This window comes from Canis aureus, chromosome 16 (assembly GCF_053574225.1).
Source record: "Canis aureus isolate CA01 chromosome 16, VMU_Caureus_v.1.0, whole genome shotgun sequence".
Lineage (NCBI taxonomy): Eukaryota > Metazoa > Chordata > Mammalia > Carnivora > Canidae > Canis > Canis aureus.
In genome coordinates, this window is record NC_135626.1 from 30,062,217 (window position 1) to 30,085,160 (window position 22,944).

The 22,944-nt window shown below is 42.0% G+C and overlaps 1 protein-coding gene and 1 pseudogene across 2 annotated transcripts in view; one reads left to right on the forward strand and one right to left on the reverse strand.

Annotated features, from left to right (window-relative positions):
* ANKFN1 (ankyrin repeat and fibronectin type III domain containing 1) overlaps nt 1–10,233 on the reverse strand; it is a 298,786-nt gene extending 288,553 nt beyond the window's left edge. The window contains exon 1 of one of the 2 annotated variants that reach the window (XM_077852611.1): nt 10,067–10,233. In XM_077852611.1, the coding sequence (XP_077708737.1) occupies nt 10,067–10,087 (21 nt within the window). In that variant the 5' untranslated portion in view covers nt 10,088–10,233. The remainder of the gene's footprint in view (nt 1–10,066) is intronic. The other variant, XM_077852610.1, reaches the window with a different exon arrangement.
* A 9,878-nt stretch (nt 10,234–20,111) lies between these two features.
* LOC144285299 (large ribosomal subunit protein eL43 pseudogene) lies at nt 20,112–20,390 on the forward strand (annotated as a pseudogene).
* Nucleotides 20,391–22,944: the final 2,554 nt, after the last annotated feature.

The window sequence follows — 22,944 nt, forward strand, 5'->3', positions numbered from 1 at the left end:
ATGACTATCTAGAAGCCAAGGAGACAGACCTGGAACAGCAGCTTCCCCCATGGCCTTCAGAAGGAACCAACCCTGCCTACATCTTGGACTTCCAGCTTCCAGAACTGAGAGACAATAAATTTCTGTTTGTTGATGCCAGCCAGTCTATGGTGCTCCATTATAGCAGCCCTAGGAAACTTAATTCAACATGCATATTTATTCTATCTAGATATTAGTAAGTTTATATTATGAACGTTTATTTTTTGCCATCTGTTCCTTTTTAATTTGGCTGCAGCACTCTTTTAGGAGAATCACCTCTCCTCATTTTATGCATTTTTGATGGGAGTATAAATAAGACATTTGGGGATAGGGTAGACATGTGACCCACGTTAGGCCAATAAGACTCTCCTGGGACGTTGACTCTTACAAGAAATCAGGATGAAAATAATGACAGGGGCTTATTCGTGGCGCTGCCAACAGCCTGCTAAATAGTGTCGGCTCCACAAATCATGTTGTTGCCAGCATCCTGGTTTTCCTATAAGCATGGCTATACGGCAGTCTCATGGATTCTAAGAGCTGCTCCAAATGTTCTAATAAATTGTTTTATCCTAGATTACAAAGACATATTTTTCATAGCTTACAAGCAATTATTTTAGTTTGTGCCATTTTTTTTTATTGAAATCTAATTTACTTAAAACCCTTTCCACACGTGGTTCTCTTTTATTCTCCTATGTAGGTTTCATGCATTCATTCATCATCTCATAAATGGTTTGCCAAGCACATATTATGTGGCAGATATTGCCTTAGGTGTTTTCATCAAACTGGGAGCTAGAAAATATTCTGTATGATGTGGGGTATCATCAAATATTTAGAAGTTAGATATTTTACATATTTTGAAACTGCACTTATGCGGAGCCTGTATACATTTTTATCAACAGCTTAAATTGCAGAGGTGGAAAACCCCATCTAAGCTTAGGGGATCTCAGATGCAATGAAACGCCGGGACACCTGCACCCCGATGTTTATAGCAGCAATGTCCACAATAGCCAAACTGTGGAAGGATTCTCGGTGTCCATCGAAAGATGAATGGATAAAGAAGATGTGGTTTATGTATACAATGGAATATTACTCAGCCATTAGAAACGACAAATACCCACCATTTGCTTCAGCGTGGATGGAACTGGAGGGTATTATGCTGAGTGAAGTAAGTCAATCGGAGAAGGACATTGTATGTTCTCATTAATTTGGGGAATATAAATAATAGTGAAAGGGAATATAGGGGAAGGGAGAAGAAATGTGTGGGAAATATCAGAAAGGGAGACAGAACATAAAGACTCCTAACTCTGGGAAACGAACTGGGGGTGGTGGAAGGGGAGGAGGGTGGGGGGTGGGGAAGAATGGGTGACGGGCACTGAGGGGGTCACTTGAAAGGATGAGCACTGGGTGTTATTCTGTATGTTGGTAAATTGAACACCAATAAAAAATAAATTTATTAAAAAAAATAAAAAAATAAACTTAGGGAATCTTATATCAGAAAGAGGTTAGCACCTACTGTATACAAAGATCCATATCAAGTAATACAGGGTGGGGTATAAAAGAAAGGGTAAAGGTTGTCCACCCTAAAGGCACTTACTGGGGCCTCCTCAGATACATTTATCATTAACAAATAGGAACAAGTTCTATATTAAACACCAAACCTTATGAAAAAATGAAAAAAGTCAATCTGAATCCTCTGATAACACTACCATGGGAGAATTTGTTGGGTTTACATCATGTTACATATTTTAATGTCTGATTTCATTTAATATTCATAGCAAACCTGTGAGGTAGGTACTATTATCATCCCATTTCACAGAGACAGAAACAGAATAAATGCTTGAAGCCTCCTTGCATCATTTGTAATTTTTTAAATTGCACACAAATCTCTAATTCTAGAGGCCAAAGGAATCCTTTTTTTTTTTTTTTTTTTTTTTTTTTATTCATGAGACACACACAGAGAGAGAAAGGCAGAGACATAGGTAGAGGGAGAAGCAAGCTCCATGCAGGAAATCTGATGTAGGACTTGATCCTGCTTGATCCTGATCCGGGACTCCGGGATCACGCCCTGCCTGAGCCAAAAGCAGACGTTCAACCACTGAGCCACCCAGACATCCCCCTTTTTCCTCTTAAAATAGTTAACAAAACAGAACAATTTACCACCCCAACATTCAAGGAGCTGGAGTTAGAACCTGTACAACCTTGCCACTGTCTCCTGTTCTCTCCTGGATTCAGAACTTTGTTTTATTTAATAATTCCATCCTCACATCCAGGCCATCACAACTATTTCAGGTCTAAACCCTGGGGATATGAGCTTTGCCCCAAGTTCATTTCTAAGCTTGGAGGTGTAAGCTATAGTAGCAGACTACCAAGACTAGAATTTCAAAATATATCAGCATGCATCTTCTATGGAATTCACTGCGATGGGATTTTATATTTATCATTACTTGGCTCCTAGACTCATTTAACAGAGGCCAATTGGCAGCTCCCATCACTTGTAAAAGTTTCCAGAAGACAAAACATGAAAGCTCAAGTCCATTTTTTCCTGGGATTCTTTATCTTATATGAGCATCAGTAATCAAAGTGGCATTTACTAGCTTGGCAAATGAATAAATCTTTACTTTCCCACAAGCTCAGTTGTAGGCATTAGGCTCTCCTAAAGTTTCCATAGCAGTTAGTCAGTTGAGTGTGTAAAGAAAGAGAGAGAGAGAGAGCGCTCAAGAAAGAGCGAGAGAGAAAGAGAAAAAAAAAAAGAGGAAGAAGAGAAAAGAGGGAGAGAGGAAGAGAAAGAGGAAGGAAAGGAAAGGAAAGGAAAGGAAAGGAAAGGAAAGGAAAGGAAAGGAAAGGAAAGGAAAGGAAAGGAAAGGAAAGGAAAGAAAGGAAAGGAAAGGAAAGGAAAGGAAAGGAAAAGAAAAGAAAAGAGAAAAGAAAAGATAAGAGAAAAGAAAAGAGAAAAGAAAAGAAAAGAAAAAAGAAAAGAAAAAAGAAATAAAATGAAACCTATAAGGACAAAAATCATATAACAAGGACCACACTGATCCTACATCAGTTTTCTAGTGACTTGCAGAGTTTATAATTTTTATCATTTACCTTTCTCTCCACTACACCAATTCCTAAGGGAGGGTTCATTTTTTATTCATTCTGAAAGTTTACCATCAATCATCCTCTTAAAGAGCTTGCCAGAAACTTGGACAGAGCCTCATAATAAAATTGCAGAGACAGAGGACTAATTGATTTCTATAAATAATGTTTAGCTGTAAAGATATGAAAGGTGGTTAGAACCACATGTATTAATCTCCCTTTTGCTCCATCTGTGTCTGCAAAAGCAGACTGTACCTTGACAAAGTACCCTGACTATTTTGCCCTGCAAACACACAGCAGGAGATTAACACCAGATGGCCTACCCCTCCCATTTCCTTGCCCTGCCCTCCGCCCCGCCCCCACCTCCGCTGGCCAAGTCCTCTAATTACTCCTCCCCTCTGGTCCCCACTTGATATCCCATAATTTAAAAATTCTCTTTCCATTAACATCCCCGCACTGACAACTTGCAGAGTTGACAATCCCCCATTTCTCTCCGCCCTTCCACCTTTCTGTACAATAAACACAAATACAACCCAAACCTCAAACACAAAAGCTTTTCATCAGATTGCAAAACCGACAATGTTCAAGAAAAACTGTAACTACCAGTGCTAAAGAATTATTAATGTGTGTGTCTTGGAAAGAGGAGGATTAGAGAGAACTCAGGCCGGAGGACACTCTCACGCACTACTAGCTTTAATCACATGGCACCGAAACACTCAGCAGTTACTACTTGTCAACATCATATAAAACGGGAATACAATTAAATCTGGGGAAATAAATGCTGGCTGGACAAAGATAACGCTATAAATCTCGTGTTGCTGGAGAAAGGCTGAAAACTCACAGAAGCACCATCCGCTCAGGCCAACGGTGATGCACTGAAATAAAAAATGAACTAAAGACAGGGCAGGGCTGTGTGATAGATGCCCAATTCCAAATTATGGACATTAGGTGGTTACACTGCACAGGCTGATTCATAAGGGCACCATCTTAACTGGTTCAGTCAATCAGATGGGTCCAGTCCCAACTAAACACAACACAAAATGTCATGCTTAGCATTGAATATCATTCTTCTGGCTACAGATTAAATACAAAATGAATGATTACTTTCACTTGGGAGACAGGAAAATTGTCACACTAGATAGAATTCAATGAAACTGGCCCATTTTTTCTTCTTTTTCTTTTCTTTTCTTTTTTCTTTTTCTTTTTTTTTTCCTGGCCTGGACTGCTCCTAGATGATGGTAGATAGATATTTTCCATAAATAAGAGTGCTAGGGAGTCTTTTCAGTGGGGTAACACAAATGACTAAATTGGTTCAAACAAAGTGATTCCACGTCGATCTAATTCTGATAGCATTACATATTCTTGGTGATTATCATACTTGAAATATGGTCATAATTTTAAAAGCTTTCACAGATACTTTCCTTTTTCAGTAGCTTTTTATGTGAGGCAGATCAAACTTTCTCAAAGCTTTTATTTTAGGGGGAAAATGCATGCTGTGTTTCGTAATTTTAAGTCTCAGTAAAGCTAACCACGCTTGTAAAAAATCATTTATTTTTAGCGTGGGCTCCTTCTGTAGCATTCACTTCCTTTCTACATACCGTTTAGTTGTCTGTCTTCACCCCCCTTGAATTGGCCTGCTCATGTCATTTCGGCAGTTTCTCATTTCGATGGCAAGCCCCAAGAACGTAGGGGCTGTTCCAGTCTCACCTGCTTCGCAGGGAGCCCCCGGGGGCTTCGGGAAGGCTACCAGCTCTGCTAACAGCCTACAGGGTTCTGGATTTGCTGGACTTTGTGTTATACAGCCACCAGCCACTTTTCCAAAGTTTGTGTTACACAAGTTCCCTTTTACCAAAGATCTACATTAGTACCTGTTTCACTAACTAAGGAAATCCAAAAAGGAATTTTGCCTTTACCAAAAAATGCTGGAAAGCAAAAATAGCACTTAGCATTTGTTTTGCTGCAAGCCATCCTGGAGGCCGCACACACCCTGGGGCAGCCGGGGAGCAGCACTGCCCAGTTCCCCAGTTCCTTCCCTGAGAACTACACTCAGCATCGCAACATCAAGTGCCATAGCTTTGAACTGTGTCTGTGAGCATCTGTGCTTTACTCCCATTTGTTTGGTTGTAATCTGTTAGCAAGATGTGCCCCAAGGTATCAGAAAAGCTTAAGAAAAATTATTTGGGGGCCTGGGAATGTGCAAAAAATTTCCCCTATAAGTGAATTGTATTTGCTTCTTTGGTTTATGCCACTTAGGCTCACAAAAGATTGTGTGGGAATGCTGTGCTTTCTGATAGCTGGGGAAATCTGAGGTGTTGTTAACCATTTCTACGATGACCCTAACCTCATGTAAGCACCAGGGTGGAAGAAGACCCAGGAAGGGAATAGTTGATTGAACCCAACAAACTTTTCTTTCTTCCTCTTCTTTTTAAAAGGTCTTGGATGGGGAGGGCCCATGCTGGAACTGAGCCATCATGCCACTTGATCTCTCATAACTATTGACCTGCTTCTAGGATTTAGGTAAGAATGCCCTTGAGGTGTATGTGAGGGGAGTTGCTCGGTCAGTGAATTAGTGAGGATGTCAAGGCACTGCATGGCTGGTCTAAGTCCTGAGTCCATGATGTTCAAACGACTGACGCATTTTGAGCAAGCAAAAAAATGAGCACATCTGCTCATTGGATCAGTGGAAGGAGCCTACTGAGTTCTGAAACACCATGCCCGATGGGTCTGGTGAATTATTTAGCATTCCAAAAAGCTGGGGTGTTCTCCATGTAGGCTGGTTGGAAAGTTTAAAGTGCCAAGAAATACATGGTACTGTATTTATATTACCTGAAGTTGAAGAACTGTGTAACTCAGTTTCCACTGCTTACGGCAACAGCTGAAGTCTGAAACCAGGAGTCAAGAGGAATCCCTAAGGATGAAGGTCAAACTTGGATTCCACACATCTAACCAAGTGAAGCTATCAATGCTTTCTGACCAATAGGTCCACACCTATAAATGTACCCTCAAACAGAGGGTACCTACCTTGGAGTGAGTAAATAATCACGTGTTGGGATTGAATGCAGAGTCATAGCAGAAAGGTCTACCTAACTAAGTGCATCAGTGGAAACATGGAGGCCAAAGAGAATGAAGCCAATCTATGGCTTTCCTGAGGGCCAGGCAAGGAATGAGTCCCTGACAAGACAACATAGTCCCTACATAGTCCTAAAGTCTTGAGAAGAAAAGAGGACTCTCCACGTAGGCCCATAAGATTCTGAGCTGTGGTATCTGAGAATAAGCAAGCACAGCTTTCAATGCTAGTGATGGTCATCTGTGGTATAAGGGGATGTGCCCTGAGGTCCACAAATACGTCTCCCAGACAGGCCCAGATCTGTGTACATTGATGCTGAGGTGGTCAAATAAATCTGCTGCATCAGCCTATTTCCTGAGCCTTCAAGCTTCCTCTTACCTCGGGTGTAGAGAGCGGCCTTTTTGGTCTGAAATTGCTAAGAGCAAGGATTTAGTGTGCCTTATCTCCTCACCCATGCCCCTTTGGCCAGAGTCCTCATCCTTTCCCTTTGCCACCCTCCCTAGGTGACCAGTGCTCCTTTTCCGGCTCCTAGGGGCCCAACATCACTTGCTGTGTACTCCACCAGGACCATGCCTTCCCCAAGAAAATCTCTCAGTCATGCTGTTTTGAAGACCTGGAGAAGGTGTTCCCTTTCTAGTTGATAATACATAAGCTACTACAATAAAGCCATTTCAATTAAGGGAACAGAATAGTGTAGAATGGGAATGGACAAACTTTATAAAGAGCCAGTAAGTAAATATTTTAGCCTTTGTAGACCATGTGGGCTTTGCTGCAACTACTTATGTCTGCTGTCCTGGTGCTAAAACAGCCATAGTCAGTACATAAAGGAATGAGTATGGCTGTGTTCCAATTAAATGTTCTTTATAAAAATGGGACGAGTTGGATCCAGCCTATGGGACCTTAGTTTGATGAACCCTGGCATAGAAGAAAGAATACTACATGGGAATAAAGACCTGGCCCTGTCACAGCCCTGACCTTACCCAGCTGCATGACTTTAGGCAGGTCACTTCCTTTCTCACCTCTCATTCCTCCCAAAGGAAGCATGGAGTAGAGAGGGTAACTTGTGAGACTGGCCATGAACCTGACATCTTCAGTTGTCCTGCTCATCCATGGAGTTGTTGACAGCTAACAAAGCAAAGGTTACAGTAATGGCTCTCATTTTGAGCATCTGCTATGAGAGAACAAATACAGACTCTCCTTTCATCGTCTCAGCTCATTAAAGTAAGTAATATGATCCCTCTTTAATAGATGAAGAAACAGAAACCAGGAATGTTAAACAACTTGGCCAAATGGCAGGGCGACTAAGTTACAACAATGTCAGGATTCAAATCCAGGTCCATCCAGCTACACCCAAATTTCTGATCCATCATGTGGCCTCCCATGTAGGCTGTTTAGTTTTCAATCCCTTCACTCTAACCATTTTTTCAGATACTGTCTCTGATATACTATGCTCACCACAATTGCTGGAGTGATCAGATATTGTCACTTCCATGTGAAAATCTGCCCAGTGGCTTACCATTGCACTTTGGATAGAATAAAACCATTCCAATTAAGTGGGCAGAATGGCGAAGATCCCAAATCCTTTTGACGGCTTTTGGGGCACCTATAGTCTCTGTGATCTCACTCTACCCCTCTGATGTCTCTTCTCTGCTTCACTTCCTCTGTTCTAGTCCCAGACACTTTGCTTTGCCTTACACATGTTGAACAGACTCCCACATCAAGATTTTCACCATTAAATGTCACCTCAAAGAGAACTTTCTTGACCACTCTACCCCTACAAATACCACCCATCACTCTGTCTCCAGACATTGTTTTTGTTTTCTTTGTGGCACCGAGGCAATAATCACATGAATCTTTTTTCTTATTATTCTCTCTTGTTCATTGATAAATGGTGTCTAGTCTCATAGGCTTTCAATGACTATCTGTTGATTGTTGAATAGATGAGAGAATATATTGGAATGAGGAAAAAGAATGTGACTGGTTCAGGACTAGTTGATCACTAACTGGAGGCAATGATTCAAACCTATCAGCCATGTGAAACCTTGTCCCCTAGGTCCCCTGTAGGAAGGATGGGTTGCTTGCCTTTACCAGAAAAAAATCAGGGTACTACTTCAACTCATCTTTGGAAAGTATCTAATGCAAGAGACGTGCTGCAAAACTGGGAAAGATTAGTCTCATAACTGAATGTCAGAGATTATCTAGGGCCCAGAGTTTTCTGGCCACCAACCTCTGAGCCACTTGTTGCTCTACCTCCTCCACTGTCTTAACCATTCTTTTCTGCAGGAGCTATCCCTGACCAGAATTGCCCTCTCTGACAAATCCTCTTCTCCACAGGCAGGAGGGCAGTTGGAAAACTTCAGCTAATTACTTTTGGTGGAAAAACACTATTCTTACCCAAACACCATCACTTGATGGATGGAGAAACCAAGAGTTAGAGAACTGAAATAGCTTGACCACGGTCCTACTGCTTATTAATGTCACATGCGAGTCTATAGGCTGTGTTTCTTGATCAGGAGACTGGCTCTTGCTCCACACTCCATGCAAATGGTAGAAGTAAACAACCAACCAGATCCCAGGTTGCTCATTCAAGAATCCATTCAATGATTGAGCATCCAAAATGTGGCTGGTCTTATAATTGTTAGAATCTGGAGGGCAACAATGAAAACAGTAGAGTCCCTGTCTCAAAAGAGTTTACTGGAAGTTTGAACACAGAATGAAAGAAATAGGACTTGAATCCCTGTCACCAACCCATGTTGTTCCAGAAGACCTCTAATGTGTCTTGAAAACCTTCCAGAGCTTCCTCAAACAGTTATGCTTAGGCCTCATATGATTTTTAAAAAGAGAGCAAGAGAGAGGGAGGGAGGCAGGGAGGGAGGGGGGGAAGGGAAAGACAGTGAGAGAGAAAAGGGACAGGAGGAAGGGAAAAGGAAAGGAAAGGAAGGTTGAATGGTGCTCTGCCTGCTTCCTTCGATCCCTCACTTAGGCATATTTCTGCTTCTCTCAAAGACCTTAAGCTGGGTGTGTGTGTGGGGGGGCTCACTCTCCAGAAGTTCTTTGAGCACAGTTCTCACCCCCTATGAAGTCCTGGAGTACACGGAAGAGCTGAATTATTTCTCCCACTCAGTGTCTTCTACCCAGCCCTCAGCCCAGACTTCTACATTATTGTAGCAACTTTTGATAAGAGAGTGAAGAAACTTTTGCTTACTATTAACCCAGTCAATAACTGACATTCCCTCCTTCAATCAATGACACATTCGAGGTCTTCTGAAACAACATGGGTTGGTGACAGGGATTCAAGTATTCATACAACCTGCAAGATCAGTAGGGGGAACTTTAGAGCAGGGAGTCTTAACTGTGCCAATCCCCGGCCCAGCCGTTCAGGTTCAGAGATGACTTTCTATGAGAAAAATTCACCCTTGACTTTAGAACAAATCTTTCTTCTCCGTCACCCTAACAATAAAGTCCAAAGAGAATGAAAAGCAGGGGCGGGAGGGGTGGGGAGGGTGAGCCACAAGTGCACTGGCAGAAATAATGGGCAAGAGTTGACGTTGACATGGGAACGCACCATTCCTGATTGCCTTGTGTTTATGTAAATAAAAAGCCAAAGATAAAAGAGAAACCAGAGACCAAGGTACATACTTGCCTCTAGAAGCTTCCCTCCTCCCATCCTTCCCCATTCTCCCGCCTCCCAAAAGATAAAGAGATTATTACAGCCCCAAACTACTTGGGATCAAGACTTGCCAGCGTACAGAAATGAAACCAGCTTTCCCTCTGTCTGACCCAGGATGCTACCCCGCCCGTCGAGTTCACTCACCCACTCTCCCCACATTTTCCTGCCTGTTGCATGCAAAGCAATTGTCTCCAAACGCCAATTACTGATATTCAAAATTGCTGTTTTCCTACCCTGGTTAGAGACGCCTCCATGAGAGACCCGGGGTGAGCTCTTGAGTTGAAAGAGAACCTGTGGGGTGGAGGGAAACCCCTTCTCGAACCTCCACACAGTTCCCGTTGCCAAGGGAACCCTCTTTGTCGGGGAGGCTAAGAATGGCTGCCTCTCCCACGGCCTGGCTCCAGGAGTGGCCAAATCGCTGCACAGGGTCAAGAGCAGAGGGAGGGGAAGTCCTGCACATACTTCTCACAAAGCACTTTCAAAGAATGAAAGAAATGGCGAAAATATGGTTTTAGGAGGCACCCGGTGGGAGGGAGTAAGTTTATCTATAGCTCTGTGATCACATTTGAGTTGGCTTTTGTACCCCTAAAAGAAGGATTCAAAATTGTATCAAAGAGGAGACAGGGTAGGTAGGACAGAGACAGGGAGATAGGGACGGGAAGGTTGCAAAGGGTATATCCCAGTCTACTTTGGCAGATGCCGAACATTGATCAGATACACAATTTATTCGTTAAAACGTTTAGCTGAAGCTTTGGGCTGGATTATTTTGGCTCCTGGGTTGGTCGGAGGCGCTATCTGCCCATTTTCTAGAAGCCTGATGGGGCCTGGCCTGGAGACAGTAGTGTCATTTTGATGGTGAAGCACATTCTTACTTGCCCTGCATTTTAGGGACCAGGGTTGGCTTTCCTTTTCAGAATACTCTTAGGAAAGATGCCAAAGGAGGAACATTTTGTACATGCTTATTTTGAAACCCATTTGTCAAAGGGAAGACTAGACTTAACAGTAGTTTGGAAAGTTTGGATCGACCTCAAATAGAAGTCCTAGTGCGTGGCACAGGGCAGGTGCTCAATAAAACATCAGCTGCCTGAATAGTCGTTGAAGGACAACTTTCCAGCACCTTGTCTTTCTAGCAAGGTAGGAGGATGAATTCTTACCACATGGAGCAGCCAAGGCTCAAGGATGTGGCTTACCTGAGGACCCACGAATGAATGGTAGTAGGGGAGAGACTCAGACTGAGGGCCCATTACCTCTGATCATGATGTGTAATTGCCTTTTTTTTTTTTTTAATAGAGAACTTGAAGGAATTCTCTATCCAAATGTTGCTGAATAACTTTAAGCAAAAAAGGCAAATGAATAAAGAAAAACAGAAACTGAATACCTCTGCATCTGATCTGAGCTGAACATGGGGTGAAGTTATTCACACTGAGCTACAATGAAGTACCAAGAAAAATTTATACACACACACACACACACACACACGTGCACATACAACATATGCATATACATGTTTCCCTGCAAGATGGTCAGAGTCTTATATTACTCATTTTCTAAGTCTCAGCTCTGGCAACAGTTATTCTGGGAACTTTCCATCACTAACCCCAAGCTCAGCTTCCATAGCACTTTTTAAAGATTCTCCTCATAATACTTACCATACTGATGTACTCATTGGTGCTGTGTATATGATCATAGGGACTTCCCCTACCAAAATATAATCTCTCTGAAGGAAAGCACCGTGCTTCATTCCTCCTCCTCCTTTTTTTTTTTTTTTTTGGCCTCTTAAATTCTAGTAATATGCCTATTGCATAGCAGGTGCATGACATATATACTCAAGAACTGAAGAGCAAGGAGTCCATTTGTGAATGTTTTATTGAGTGTCAACTACATTAGGCCCCAGGGAGGACTCAAAAGATGTTGACGGTATAGTATCTGCCTGTGAAATTTAAGATTTATGTAAAATGAAGGACGTGGTCCTTAAATATTACTTAAGCCGATTGCAGTAAGTATAGCTGAGAGTAATAGAAGTAATGCATTTATATAATGGATGAAAACCAGCTCTCTCGGTGGTTTTGTCTGTCAGGCTGTGGCTATAAAATCCCAGGAGCGCTTGGGCTGCAATAGGCCCAATTAGGCTTTCAGAGTCCATGCTTCTTTCTTCTTGTCAATACCCTTGGCTTTTTCAGCCTGCCAGCTCAAAGAAACCCTGGGTAAAGCAGATGACCTAGTAGAAGGGCTGAAGATAGCTCCATCATGGCACTTTCTGTATTCTATGATGTTACTTCTCCTTTACAAAAAGATAAAAACCTACTACCAAAACCTACTACCAAATTACACAAGTTCCAATTCATGCATAGCCAGAAGAGAATAGCATTCTGGACCTTCTTATCGGGTGAGATATCTGGGAACCATATTTCCCTTTCATCTTCTCTAGGGGACACTGACACAAGGCATATTTTGCATAGCTAACAGCACTACATTATCAACCAGAGGAAGATTCCAGCCAAAGGGATCAGGGTCCTGTCCTCATTGCACCTTTATGATGGAAACAGCAGGTAGAAAGTGTTAGGTGCCAGAGTCTCTGCCAAAAAGACTAAATGCTTTCAGGTCATCTGAAGGTCACAGATGAAGACTGAGGTCCAGAGTTACATACTGAGTGAGGAGAGGTTGGACTTGACTCCATGCCTGGAAACACCCCCTCACATCTCTTCAAGTGGCCTCTGACCTCAGGGCCCCTCCTGCAGGCAGCATGCTTCCCACCCTGACCCTCCTTTTGGGTCATGTCACTCTTCAGCATAAGATGCTGCTGCATCTATCCACTGCCCTCTGACCAAGTCCAGTATCTCAAGCTTTCTGTCATCTGCCCTTCCCAGCTCTGCCTCAGAGACTCCACTCCCTCACCCAGTGTCTTACATCTTCTCTGAAATACTCAGGTCGTCTCCTTTCACCACATTATTTCTCTTGCATTTTAGTCTGCTGGAAATGTAATGCAACCAAAGGCAATGTCACAGATGGCACCCCCAAATCAACTTGCCAGACCTCTCTGCCTGTGCCAGGGAGCTGTGAGTAAGGTGCCATGGAAGGAGGGTTTTGGTGGAAGGATGCTCACTTGGAATTATGCTATGCTTCACCGGGAGAAAGGAGCAGTGTCTTATACTCAGCACTCATCATGAGGTGCTGTGCATTTTGGGGAGAGAGTGGAGGAAGGAGATGGAGGGGGGAAGGAATTAGAATTCAGCCGTGCTTACCACTCAAGTGCATTCATAGTGTCTGCTCACCAACTAACTTCTGTTTGAACTAATACCATTATCTTACAGTATAATCTCAAAGTTAAATGCCTCCAGGGGCCAAGTAAGTGAGGTAAATGAGGGCAGTGGGCTTTGTGTCAGATAATAGGGAGTGGTGGAGATTGTGGTAAAACAGAGACCAAATGCTATATGTAAAGGGAGCAATAGTAACTCCAGCCACTTCCTAACGGGAAGGATTACAGCCCAGGATTGCCAGAGTTTTTCACTTCTTAAAGAAAAGCTGAAAATGGGAAAATATGTGAAATTTCCTAATTTAAAAATGTTGATTCAAAATGTTAACAGACACTGTGTAGGACAAACAAAATATATCTGGCTCGTGTGCTGCCACTTTGTGACCTTTGTTTGCCCTATATGGAACTTGCCAGAGTTAAGTACAGGCGTCAGGGATGGATAGTTATTGTCAATAATCCAGATCACAAAACTAATGTGAAAACATCCAGGAGGTAATAAGGTAGAGACATAAATGATTTCAACATGATACTTCATGAAGTAGAGGGTACTACCATGATTGGATATAAAATAGTGAGATAAAATCATGGAAAACCTACCTCTTTCTCAGGAGTTGTGGCTTTGTTTGAAGTGGCGATGGGATTGGTTAGCACTCCCATCCAACTCTGGGAGCTGGACAGCTCCAGAGGTGGTCCTCCCCAGTCTTCCCATGGCCCAGGAAGGCTAGGCTCACACATCGGTGGAAAAAGGGTGGGGGTGTATGTGTATCATTGTGGCAACCAGAATGCCATACCAGGTGTAGACATATGCATGGCTCAATGCAAGTCCTTTTTCTCACTGGCCTTAAGCATCCTTTTTCCAGCTCTTAGCCAGCATAAACTCAAGGCATCACATCTGGGGAGAGTCTGGCAATGGGGAGATCCCCCTCTTTGGGAAGATCTTTCTTCACCTTTGAATACCTGTAGAGGCACTGGTATGACCATGTGGTCCAATTATTTACAATGGCTGCCCTGCTTCTTGTTCCTTCTGCTTAACCTTGAGGAGGAAACCACTCCTGCACTTCAAATCCTTTTACATCACCACCAGTCTTCTTTCTCAGGGCCATAATAACATGCCCCTCCTTCTCAAAAATTTGCCTTCTGTATCCATTTTAGCTCTTCCCTTCCCTTTGGTTATGATTCAAATCTCACCAATTATTTTTCTATAAAGTCTGCTGGTCCTGAGATACCATCTCCTATTTCTTTGGCCAGCAACCTTATCCAGGTGCTGCTCAACATTCCAAACTCCTGTTGCTATTCATGGCTTCTGAGGAAGGTTTTTCTTGCCTCCAACTCCCCTCACCTGCCCTAAGCATCATTTCCATCATGTCATCCCCTTCCCTATTATTTATTATCTTAAATTAAAATACACAAACATGACCTTAAAAGACTTTTCCCCCACTGCCTCCACGTAGAGCCTATCCAATTACCTTCAGGCAATGGAAAGAGCATGAATTTTGGAATCACACAGACCCAAGTTCACATTCTGGCTTTGCTCCCTGTGGGATCTGAACAAATTATGTAAACTCTCCTGCCTTCAGTTTCCTCATCTCAAAATCGGAATAAACAATACCTACCTTGCACAGTTGTGAGAATTATATAAGCTAACGTAGGCTATCTCTTGTATATGGAGTTAAAAAATGGTAGAGACCATTAGTATTATTCTCCACGAATAATAGAGGGAATTAGAGAGGGAAAGTAGGAGGGTATTTGCATCTGTCAGAAAGATGACAGATATGTTAAAAGAATGTGAATTGAACTAAATAAATAATGGAAATGCATACAGCTCCGTATAGTGCAGAAGACAATTAAAAAAAAAAAACTATCAAGAAGGAAAACGGAAAGCTAGTGCCACTAAGTCCCAGGAATTTTGTGCCCTGAACATCCTTGCTACATCTCCTACGTTCTCTAACACAAATATGTGGCTTCCGTCCAGGAAAGCCCCTGTGGGTCCCCTGGAAACAAATGGATTGTACCCAACCTTATGGATTCCACATGCGGTGTGCATGGCCTGTGGTCGCCACCTGCCTTCACAGTGCCATTAAGCACAGGGGATACCTGCAAGTCATTGGGGGTCAGACAAACCAGAATGTGAATCCTGACTCTGTCAAGGTCCTAGCTGTGGAACCGTGAGCAGAATACCTGATCTCTCCAAGCCTCAGTCCTTTACCCCTAAGATTAGGAGAACCATGCTGTCTGTGTTGGGAGCTAATGACATGAATAGCTCTTCCAAAGGTCCTCACCTATTTTAACTGTTTGAGATATAATTCTTCTTATTCTCTTGAATAGACCCAATGTTCACATCCTTTAAGAAATTCCCTTGATCAAGTCCTTCTGATGCTTACTGCTTTTGCTGTATCCTCTCAGCAAATGGAATCTTAAAATTTGTATAGTTACAAAGATGAGTTTTTGAGTGAGACAGACTTGTTTTTTAATTCTGGTTTTACTATTAGCTAGCTCTGTTACCAGGATAAGTCTCAGTTTCTTTTTCTGTTAAGACAGAAATAATTGTCCTTCCTTTAGAGGATCTTATAAAGATTTAATGAGACAATGTTCAGAAGAGGACCTAACCAAGAGAAGACATCCAAAAGAGGTTAGCTGTTCTTATTAAGGTGGAAACTACCAGAAGTGTAAACAAGCAGGATGGCATTTGGGTCCTATCTTGACCAAAATATATGATTTTGGTCCATTCATATAACCTCTCTGTTTCCATATATATAAAATGAAAGTCATACCATTTGCCTTATATCCCAGGAATTTCATAAAGATGAAATAATGTCACAGATCTGAAGATTCTTTGAAAAGTGAAAAACACAAGTTTTACACATCTGTTGGCTGAAAAGGTATTTGTTGTCAACCTTGTGTGTGTGTCTGTCTGGAAGCTCCTCAAAAGTAGGGAGGAATCTTCTACTTCTTTTGCACCCATTCCATGGTTTCTAATTTAATTCTGTTGCCTGCTCACTGTCCAGTTAGGGCTTGTTCCTCACCCATGCCTGCCTTGTAGACCATGCTCACATAAAACCACCTACCCCTTATGTGTCGGCAGCACTCCTGCCAAGGCAAAGATTCAGCTTCTAGGTCTGAAGGCCTGAGCTGCCCCAAGGAGAGAGGAAAGATTAAGCATCTGTAATAAATGTTCTCCAGGCAGGGAGGGAAAAATCACCTAACACCCTTGTGGCTTTTAGAAAAAAAAAAAAGAGAGAGAGTAAGAAAGGAGAAGGAGGAAAAAGAAAACGCTGAGCTTTAAACAAGTGGCCGGGCTGTTTGTCATCTGTAAAATGAGGCGATGGAAAAGCACGGAAGGGCAGTGGTCACTGGGTCTGCTTCAGGGATTCGTGCCTTAGACGTCTGCTCCAATGCTCCCGGGCTGCCCATCTGCAATTTCTTTTTCTTTAACAAAAACAGAGAATTCTCACTGGGCTGAAGTTCCCACCTGGCTCAGGAGTTTTCAGACCTGGCCTAGGTGGTCTCTAAGTAAATATTTTCATCCTCACTCACCTCCTCCTGAGGAAAAAAAATCAACTCTTTGCTCAGCTAGAGAAGAAAGCACCCAAACCAAACAGCAGATTATTTGCACCATTGGAACCCTCATTCCAGGGACTCCCGGGAGGGCATGTGGTTTAATTCAGAGTGTCCGGGCTACTTGTCCATCTTCTAGATGAACCTGGTTAACATGGACCTGGAGAAAAAGCTGGGATGTGTGCCAGAGCACTTTAGTGCCTATACAGATTGGCTCGGGGACTCTCACCACCACCCAGTAATTCTAGAAATCCACCTGCAGGCAAAACATAAAGAAACAGTCTAACCTAAAGGGGAAACAATACTGCATCCTTGACTGGACATAAAGATTGAGACCCTTGTGATTTCTCCATAGCTAGCAGATTCAGTGGAGATATTCCTGCTTAGAGCTAATTTCAAGGGCTCTTTTCCTCTTGCATTCATTTGGTGTAAGCTCAGTAGTTTTTTATTTCCCCAGAAAACATTTTAGGTGTTCCTCTATTTGTGCCAGACACTGTGCCAGGCTGCAGGGTTCTAAAGATGCACAAAACACAACCTCTGCCCTCCAGCTCACAGCTCTTATAATGAAGATAAAAAATCCAGATATACAATTATTAAAATAATAGTTTCCTAGGGTTATTATAGCAAATTATCAGAAACGGGGTATTTAAAACAACAGAATTTTTTTCTCACGGTTCTGGAGGCCAGAAGTCTGAAAGGTAGGTGGCAATAAAGTTGGTTTCTTGCAGGGCTTTGAAGAAGCATCCATCCCTTGCCCTTCTCCTAGCTTCTGGTGGCCACTGGAAATGTGTGATGGTCCTCAGTTCGTAGCTGCAGAGCTCCATTCTCTGTCTGCATCTTCACATGGCCCTCCTGATGCATCTCTGTGTCATGTTTCCTCTCCTTTCTAAATCCACTGGATTTGGGGCCCACTCTAAAACCAGGATGACCTCATCCTGAGATCCTTCACTAAATTACATCTGCAAAGACCCTATTTCCAAATAAAGTCATGTTCATAAGTGCTGGGAGTTAGGACTTAACCATATATTTTTGGGGATGCACTTCAATTTGCTACAAAGATCCTATGTGATAAGTGCTATAAATATAGAGACAAGCATGGGCTATGACTACAACAGAAAGTATCATGGTCTAATGCAGCTGTAGGGGGCATCAGGGAGACTTTCTGGAGGAGGTGATTCCCAAGGGGAGTTTCAAGGATAGGTTGGAATCTACCTACAGGAAGACCTACTTGTGTGAAGCCTTGGAGGTTTCAAAGTGTCATGAAGGTGACCCTATGTTTGACATTTGAATGTCAGTGGGCTCCTCGAATCCCTTTGCTGCTTATCCCTCCTCTCCATCACTATCTATGTGACCCAATAAGGAAGATCAGCATGCAGAGGTGCATTGGCTGTAATTTCAAATAGTACAGCCTCTAGACCACCATGCAGAGAGCTCCTCATTTTGGCCCCACAACCAAACAACACACAGAAAAACAACAGCCCAAAGCCACCTCTGCCTTAGCCTCTTTTGCTCTCCTTCTCATCTTCAGACTCTTGTGTGTCTTATTCTCTTCCTGGGAATCCCAGATTGTTGTACTAAGTAAACATTCATTCATACTCGTTGGTGGGTGTCGTCTGTTTAAACACCTAGATGCATTCCAGGGTAGGTGATCACAGCCTGCCTCTGGGCAGGCTGATCAAACAGAAGAGATGGTGGGAATGGGGAGTCATGCGGAGTTTGTATGAATGGGGTATGTGGAGTATGAGCAGGGTGGAGGGGAAGTGGCTTCATGCTGGAGAGATAGGCAGGAGACAGATCACAGAGAGTCTGAGAAAGCAGATGTGCTACAGTGAAACACAAACTGAATAAAGTATGTCAAAATCAAACATCTCTTGTCCATTGGTGAAAACCAGGAAGAATGTGCTGTTTGGGGACCATTTTGACTCACAAGGAGTTAAGATGTCAGTATCAGAAAAATAGGTAAGGATGGATGGACAAATGGAAAACCAGAAGGACAGAGAGCCTTCCTGAGGTGTGGCTGGCTGTCATTAAAGGCAAAGTTTTCCAGGGTGTGAATTTTATTCTGGAAAGCTGTCTGCAGGTGGATTCAGCTTTCAGACATAAGGCAGAAATGAGTAGGGTTCTTATGCAGTGTCCTTTGAGTCCATTACTGGTTTATAAAGGTTATGTGCTTCCAAAAGCACCTCCCATCTGGCCAGAGGAATGATTTACTCTTCACAGAGTGAACTTGGTCAACAGTTAACCTTTGATGTAAGCTATAAGGGGAAACCTGGTAAGGATATTTTCAACATGTCATTTCCATCCAGTCAATGGAATTATCAGAGCTGCATCTGTGTAGCTTTTTTTTTTTTTTTAATTCCTATTAAATTGCCTGTACCATGAAATTAGACCCAGCAGCACCCTGGTTATAAAGAAGTGGGAAGACATGGGATTGGTAATGCTTTTTGGATAAGGATATCAGAGCTTTCTTTGGTATGAAGCAGTTCATGAATCTGTGGACATTAACTACCTCTACCCTCAAGTACTGTGCTTAAATGATTATCACAGCACAGCAGTGGGGACATGATGTAGAAACACAAAGTGCATTGGAAGTATTTACTGAAAGAAAGCTTTTCCCCACCACACCCTGATAAATGTTTTTCAAATGGTCCTTTATCCGAAATAGCCCACCACTCCAAGAACACTATATGGCTGACTCAGGAGGCCACATCCCATGCATTCTTGTTGCCATTCCAAGCTCATTATTTATGTGTGGCTTTGGATGGTCTTCAGAAGATTTGCTGAAGCATTCACACCAATTCAATCCAAAACTTCACTCTTTTGCTGGACCATTCTTTCTGTGATAGCCTTGGCATCCCAGGTCATTTTAGAGTAAAACATCAGGCATATGATCTCCCAAAGAAAAAAAGTGGAGATAAAATAGCCAGCAGCCCCAATCTTCAACTATTCCTCCTTAAAGACCCTATGGTATTCCATATTAGAGGCTTGGAAAACAACCACACAACTGTCAGCAAACTGCAGGAATTGTACTGGCAAGTTTGGCTTGCGGTAGCTCTGTCTACAGATTGTGTTTCTTGTCTGCCTGCCAAGCCCCAATGTCCCTGATAAATGTAGCACTCAGAGATGGCCTACAAGAGAGGTAGATTGTACCATTCAAACCAGAACTCTGGAGAAGATCAGTGAGGCCAGATCTAGAAATAAAGCAAAGATGGATTGAGAATTGGAGAATCAAGAGGATCACTTTGGAAAATCAGGGGCATATCAGTCTGTGATCATTACTTGCACAAAACACAACAGGTAAGCTAATACTAGGGATTGTGGAGATATGAAAAGATATATTATGTGGCCTTTGCCCTCAAACTTTCAGTTGATGTGGGGAGCTAACGGACATCATATGGAGGATCATAAAGTGAAAATATGGTTTAAAAATAGGGCAGAGCTCTCTGGGCTTGGACCTGGTTGGTGGGGACATGGCCAAATGCACCAAGAAGGTCAGAATCGTGGGTAAATATGGGACCCATTATGGGGCCTCCCTCAGGAAGATGGTGAAGAAGATTGAGATTAGCCAGCATGTCAAGTACACCTGCTCCTTCTGTGGCAAAACCAAGATGAAAAGGCAAGCAGTGGGCATCTGTCACTGTGGCTCCTGCATGAAGACCATAACCGGTGGCATCTGGACCTACAACACCACTTCTGCTGTCACAGTAAAGTCGGCCATCAGAAGATTGAAGGAGTTGAAAGACCAGTAGAAGCTCTACCATTTGAGACATTGCTAGCCTATAATAAATGGGTTAATTTATATAATAAAAATTTTAAAAATAGGGCAGATAAAGGGTTATAATTGTCTATATATATATGTATATATATAATTGTAATATATTAATGATGAGAATAAGGGAAGAGATCATTTCCAAAATGGAATAGCTAGAGAAAATACAAATTTTAATTTATTTATTGTTGTGTATAGCATTTATTAGTTCTGAGTGCTTGAATGATACTAACTCATTTAATCCTCCTTCGTTGTCCCATGATGTAAATACTATTAGCATTCTCTTTTTAGATGAGGAAACCAGCACAGAAAAGTTAAGTTGCTTCCCCAAGGTCATACAGCTAGTAAGTAGCAGAGCTGGGATTCAAAACCTCCATCACAGGAGGAAAAAGAACTTAGATTGGACTTTGAAGGTAGGTTAGGAAAGCAAGAAGTTAAGAAGGCCTTCCTGTTGGATGGAAATGGCAGGCCATTCCAGGAAGGGAGTGGTATGATGAAAGATTCATCTTCCTCACTCTGGGATGGTTGGTCTTACAGTAAAATGCAGGAGATGTTAGAAAAGGAGGCTTAGAAATAAACTGAAAGTGCAATGATTTGGTCAATACCTGGCTTAGTTGTGGCTGTGAAAAATGGAAATGAATGGATGAATTAAAAAGAATCTATAAATGATGAATTAACACAAATTGATAATCAAGTAGATATGAGAAAAAAAAACGTGGGAAGTCAAAGAATTCTCTCAAATGTTAACCTAAAAAATGATGGTACCATTAATAGAATAAGGAAGTCGAGATGAAGCTTGGGGTTTAAAAGACCAGTTATGTTTTAGACATTTTGTTTTGAGATGATTGCAGGATTCCTAAACACATGCATCTATTGAGCAATTGCTCAAGTGGGACTTGAGCTTAGGAAAGTGGTCAGGCTTGCGTTTATCAACCAAGGAACCATTAATGCAGAGATGGGTGCATAAAAGTACTCCAAGGGAAGAATACAAGAGCAGAAGTGAAGGACTGAACTTTGTCCCAATCTAGTTGCTGGAGGAAACGAATTAATTAATAATGAAATGGATAAAGAGGATTAAAGAAGAAAGTTACAAAAGTTACCACTGTGGAAATCAAGAGAAGAACATTGTAAGAGAGGCGATAGTAATGTGTAATGTTGCGATGAGGTAATGGAGAATGGAGAGTGAGACAAGAAAAAAAAAACATGGTGACTTCTGAGCAGCCAGTATAAATGGGGTGGTCCGTTTCTTCCTTTTCTGGGCTGAGTGTTGCCTGTTCTGTCAACATTTCCTGATACAGGATGATTTTAAACCTTTCATCCTCAGCAACACAGCATAATGAGAAGAAGATGGCATGGACTCAAATTCAAAGGCTCTGCTGATAAACACAAAGTTGGCAGTGAATAGAGCAGGTCATAGCCAAGGGTAGAGCCCTGGTTTCTCATGGTACAAAATTTCCTCCAGGATGTCACAGTCTTTGAGCACAGTTTTTAACCCATTGTGAATCCACTATGGAGACTGTTGAATGTCTGGCTGAAATTAGTAAGTACTCTGTTTGGGAGTGGTCTTAACTTGCCAACACAGTAAATTTTAGCTTAAAGGTGAATGAAGTTACCATGTTGTGATTTGTTCTTGATGAATAAATGTGGGGTTTTGGTGATCACTTTATTTTTTCAAAGTGTTGGTACCTACAATTTAATCATCTTTTCCAGAATTTTGCCAAGAATTTTAATAAAGATATAAGTTTAAGGAATTAAGTTTTGGTGAACTTGGATATCTTCTGATCACTACTCTTCTGAGGACACTCTCATTCATTATATAGCATCTCACAGGTAAACAATAAGATTGCTAAGAGGATATGTGGATTTGTATTTTCAGCAAAATAAAAAAACTTTGCAAAATAAAACTTCTCAAGGCCTGAAAACTTGAACTTGAACTTACAGATGCCTAATAATTCTCTCTCAATCCTGGCCTGAATTCCCTTCTTTATACTGTTTAATCTGTTCTTTTTGATGTGAAGATAATTCTTGCTAGAAAATCTGAATACCTAATACGAGTTGGGAGGTTTTCCTTTTCTGTTACCCAGCACTGTGGTTCATTTTGACAACTGTTAAATGCCTACTCTGTATGGCTTCTATGGCAGGCTTTGGTGACGTGAAGATCTTATCCAAGACTTACTCCATTCTGGTTTTCAGCTTTCCCAGCAATCAGAAAGTAAATGGTACTAATAATGCATCTTCTGATCCAAATCCATTTTCTGAATTGAATCTTTGGAGATCCAAATGCAAAAAGCCCCCCTAACCACTGAAACTTCTCCCTCCCTCCCCATGGATCCACACAGGTTTTATGAGCTGCTCATCCTCTTTTGTTTTCATTGGGATCATTCCAAACTGAATCACAAATGTCAACTACTGGCATTCCTCAAACTTAGAAATCCCCCTTCACTTTAGGAATCCTCTAAATACAGAGTTTTTTCTATTAATTTTCTTAATTTCTTGAAGCCTTGGGTACATGTCCAGAAACCCTCATTGTACCT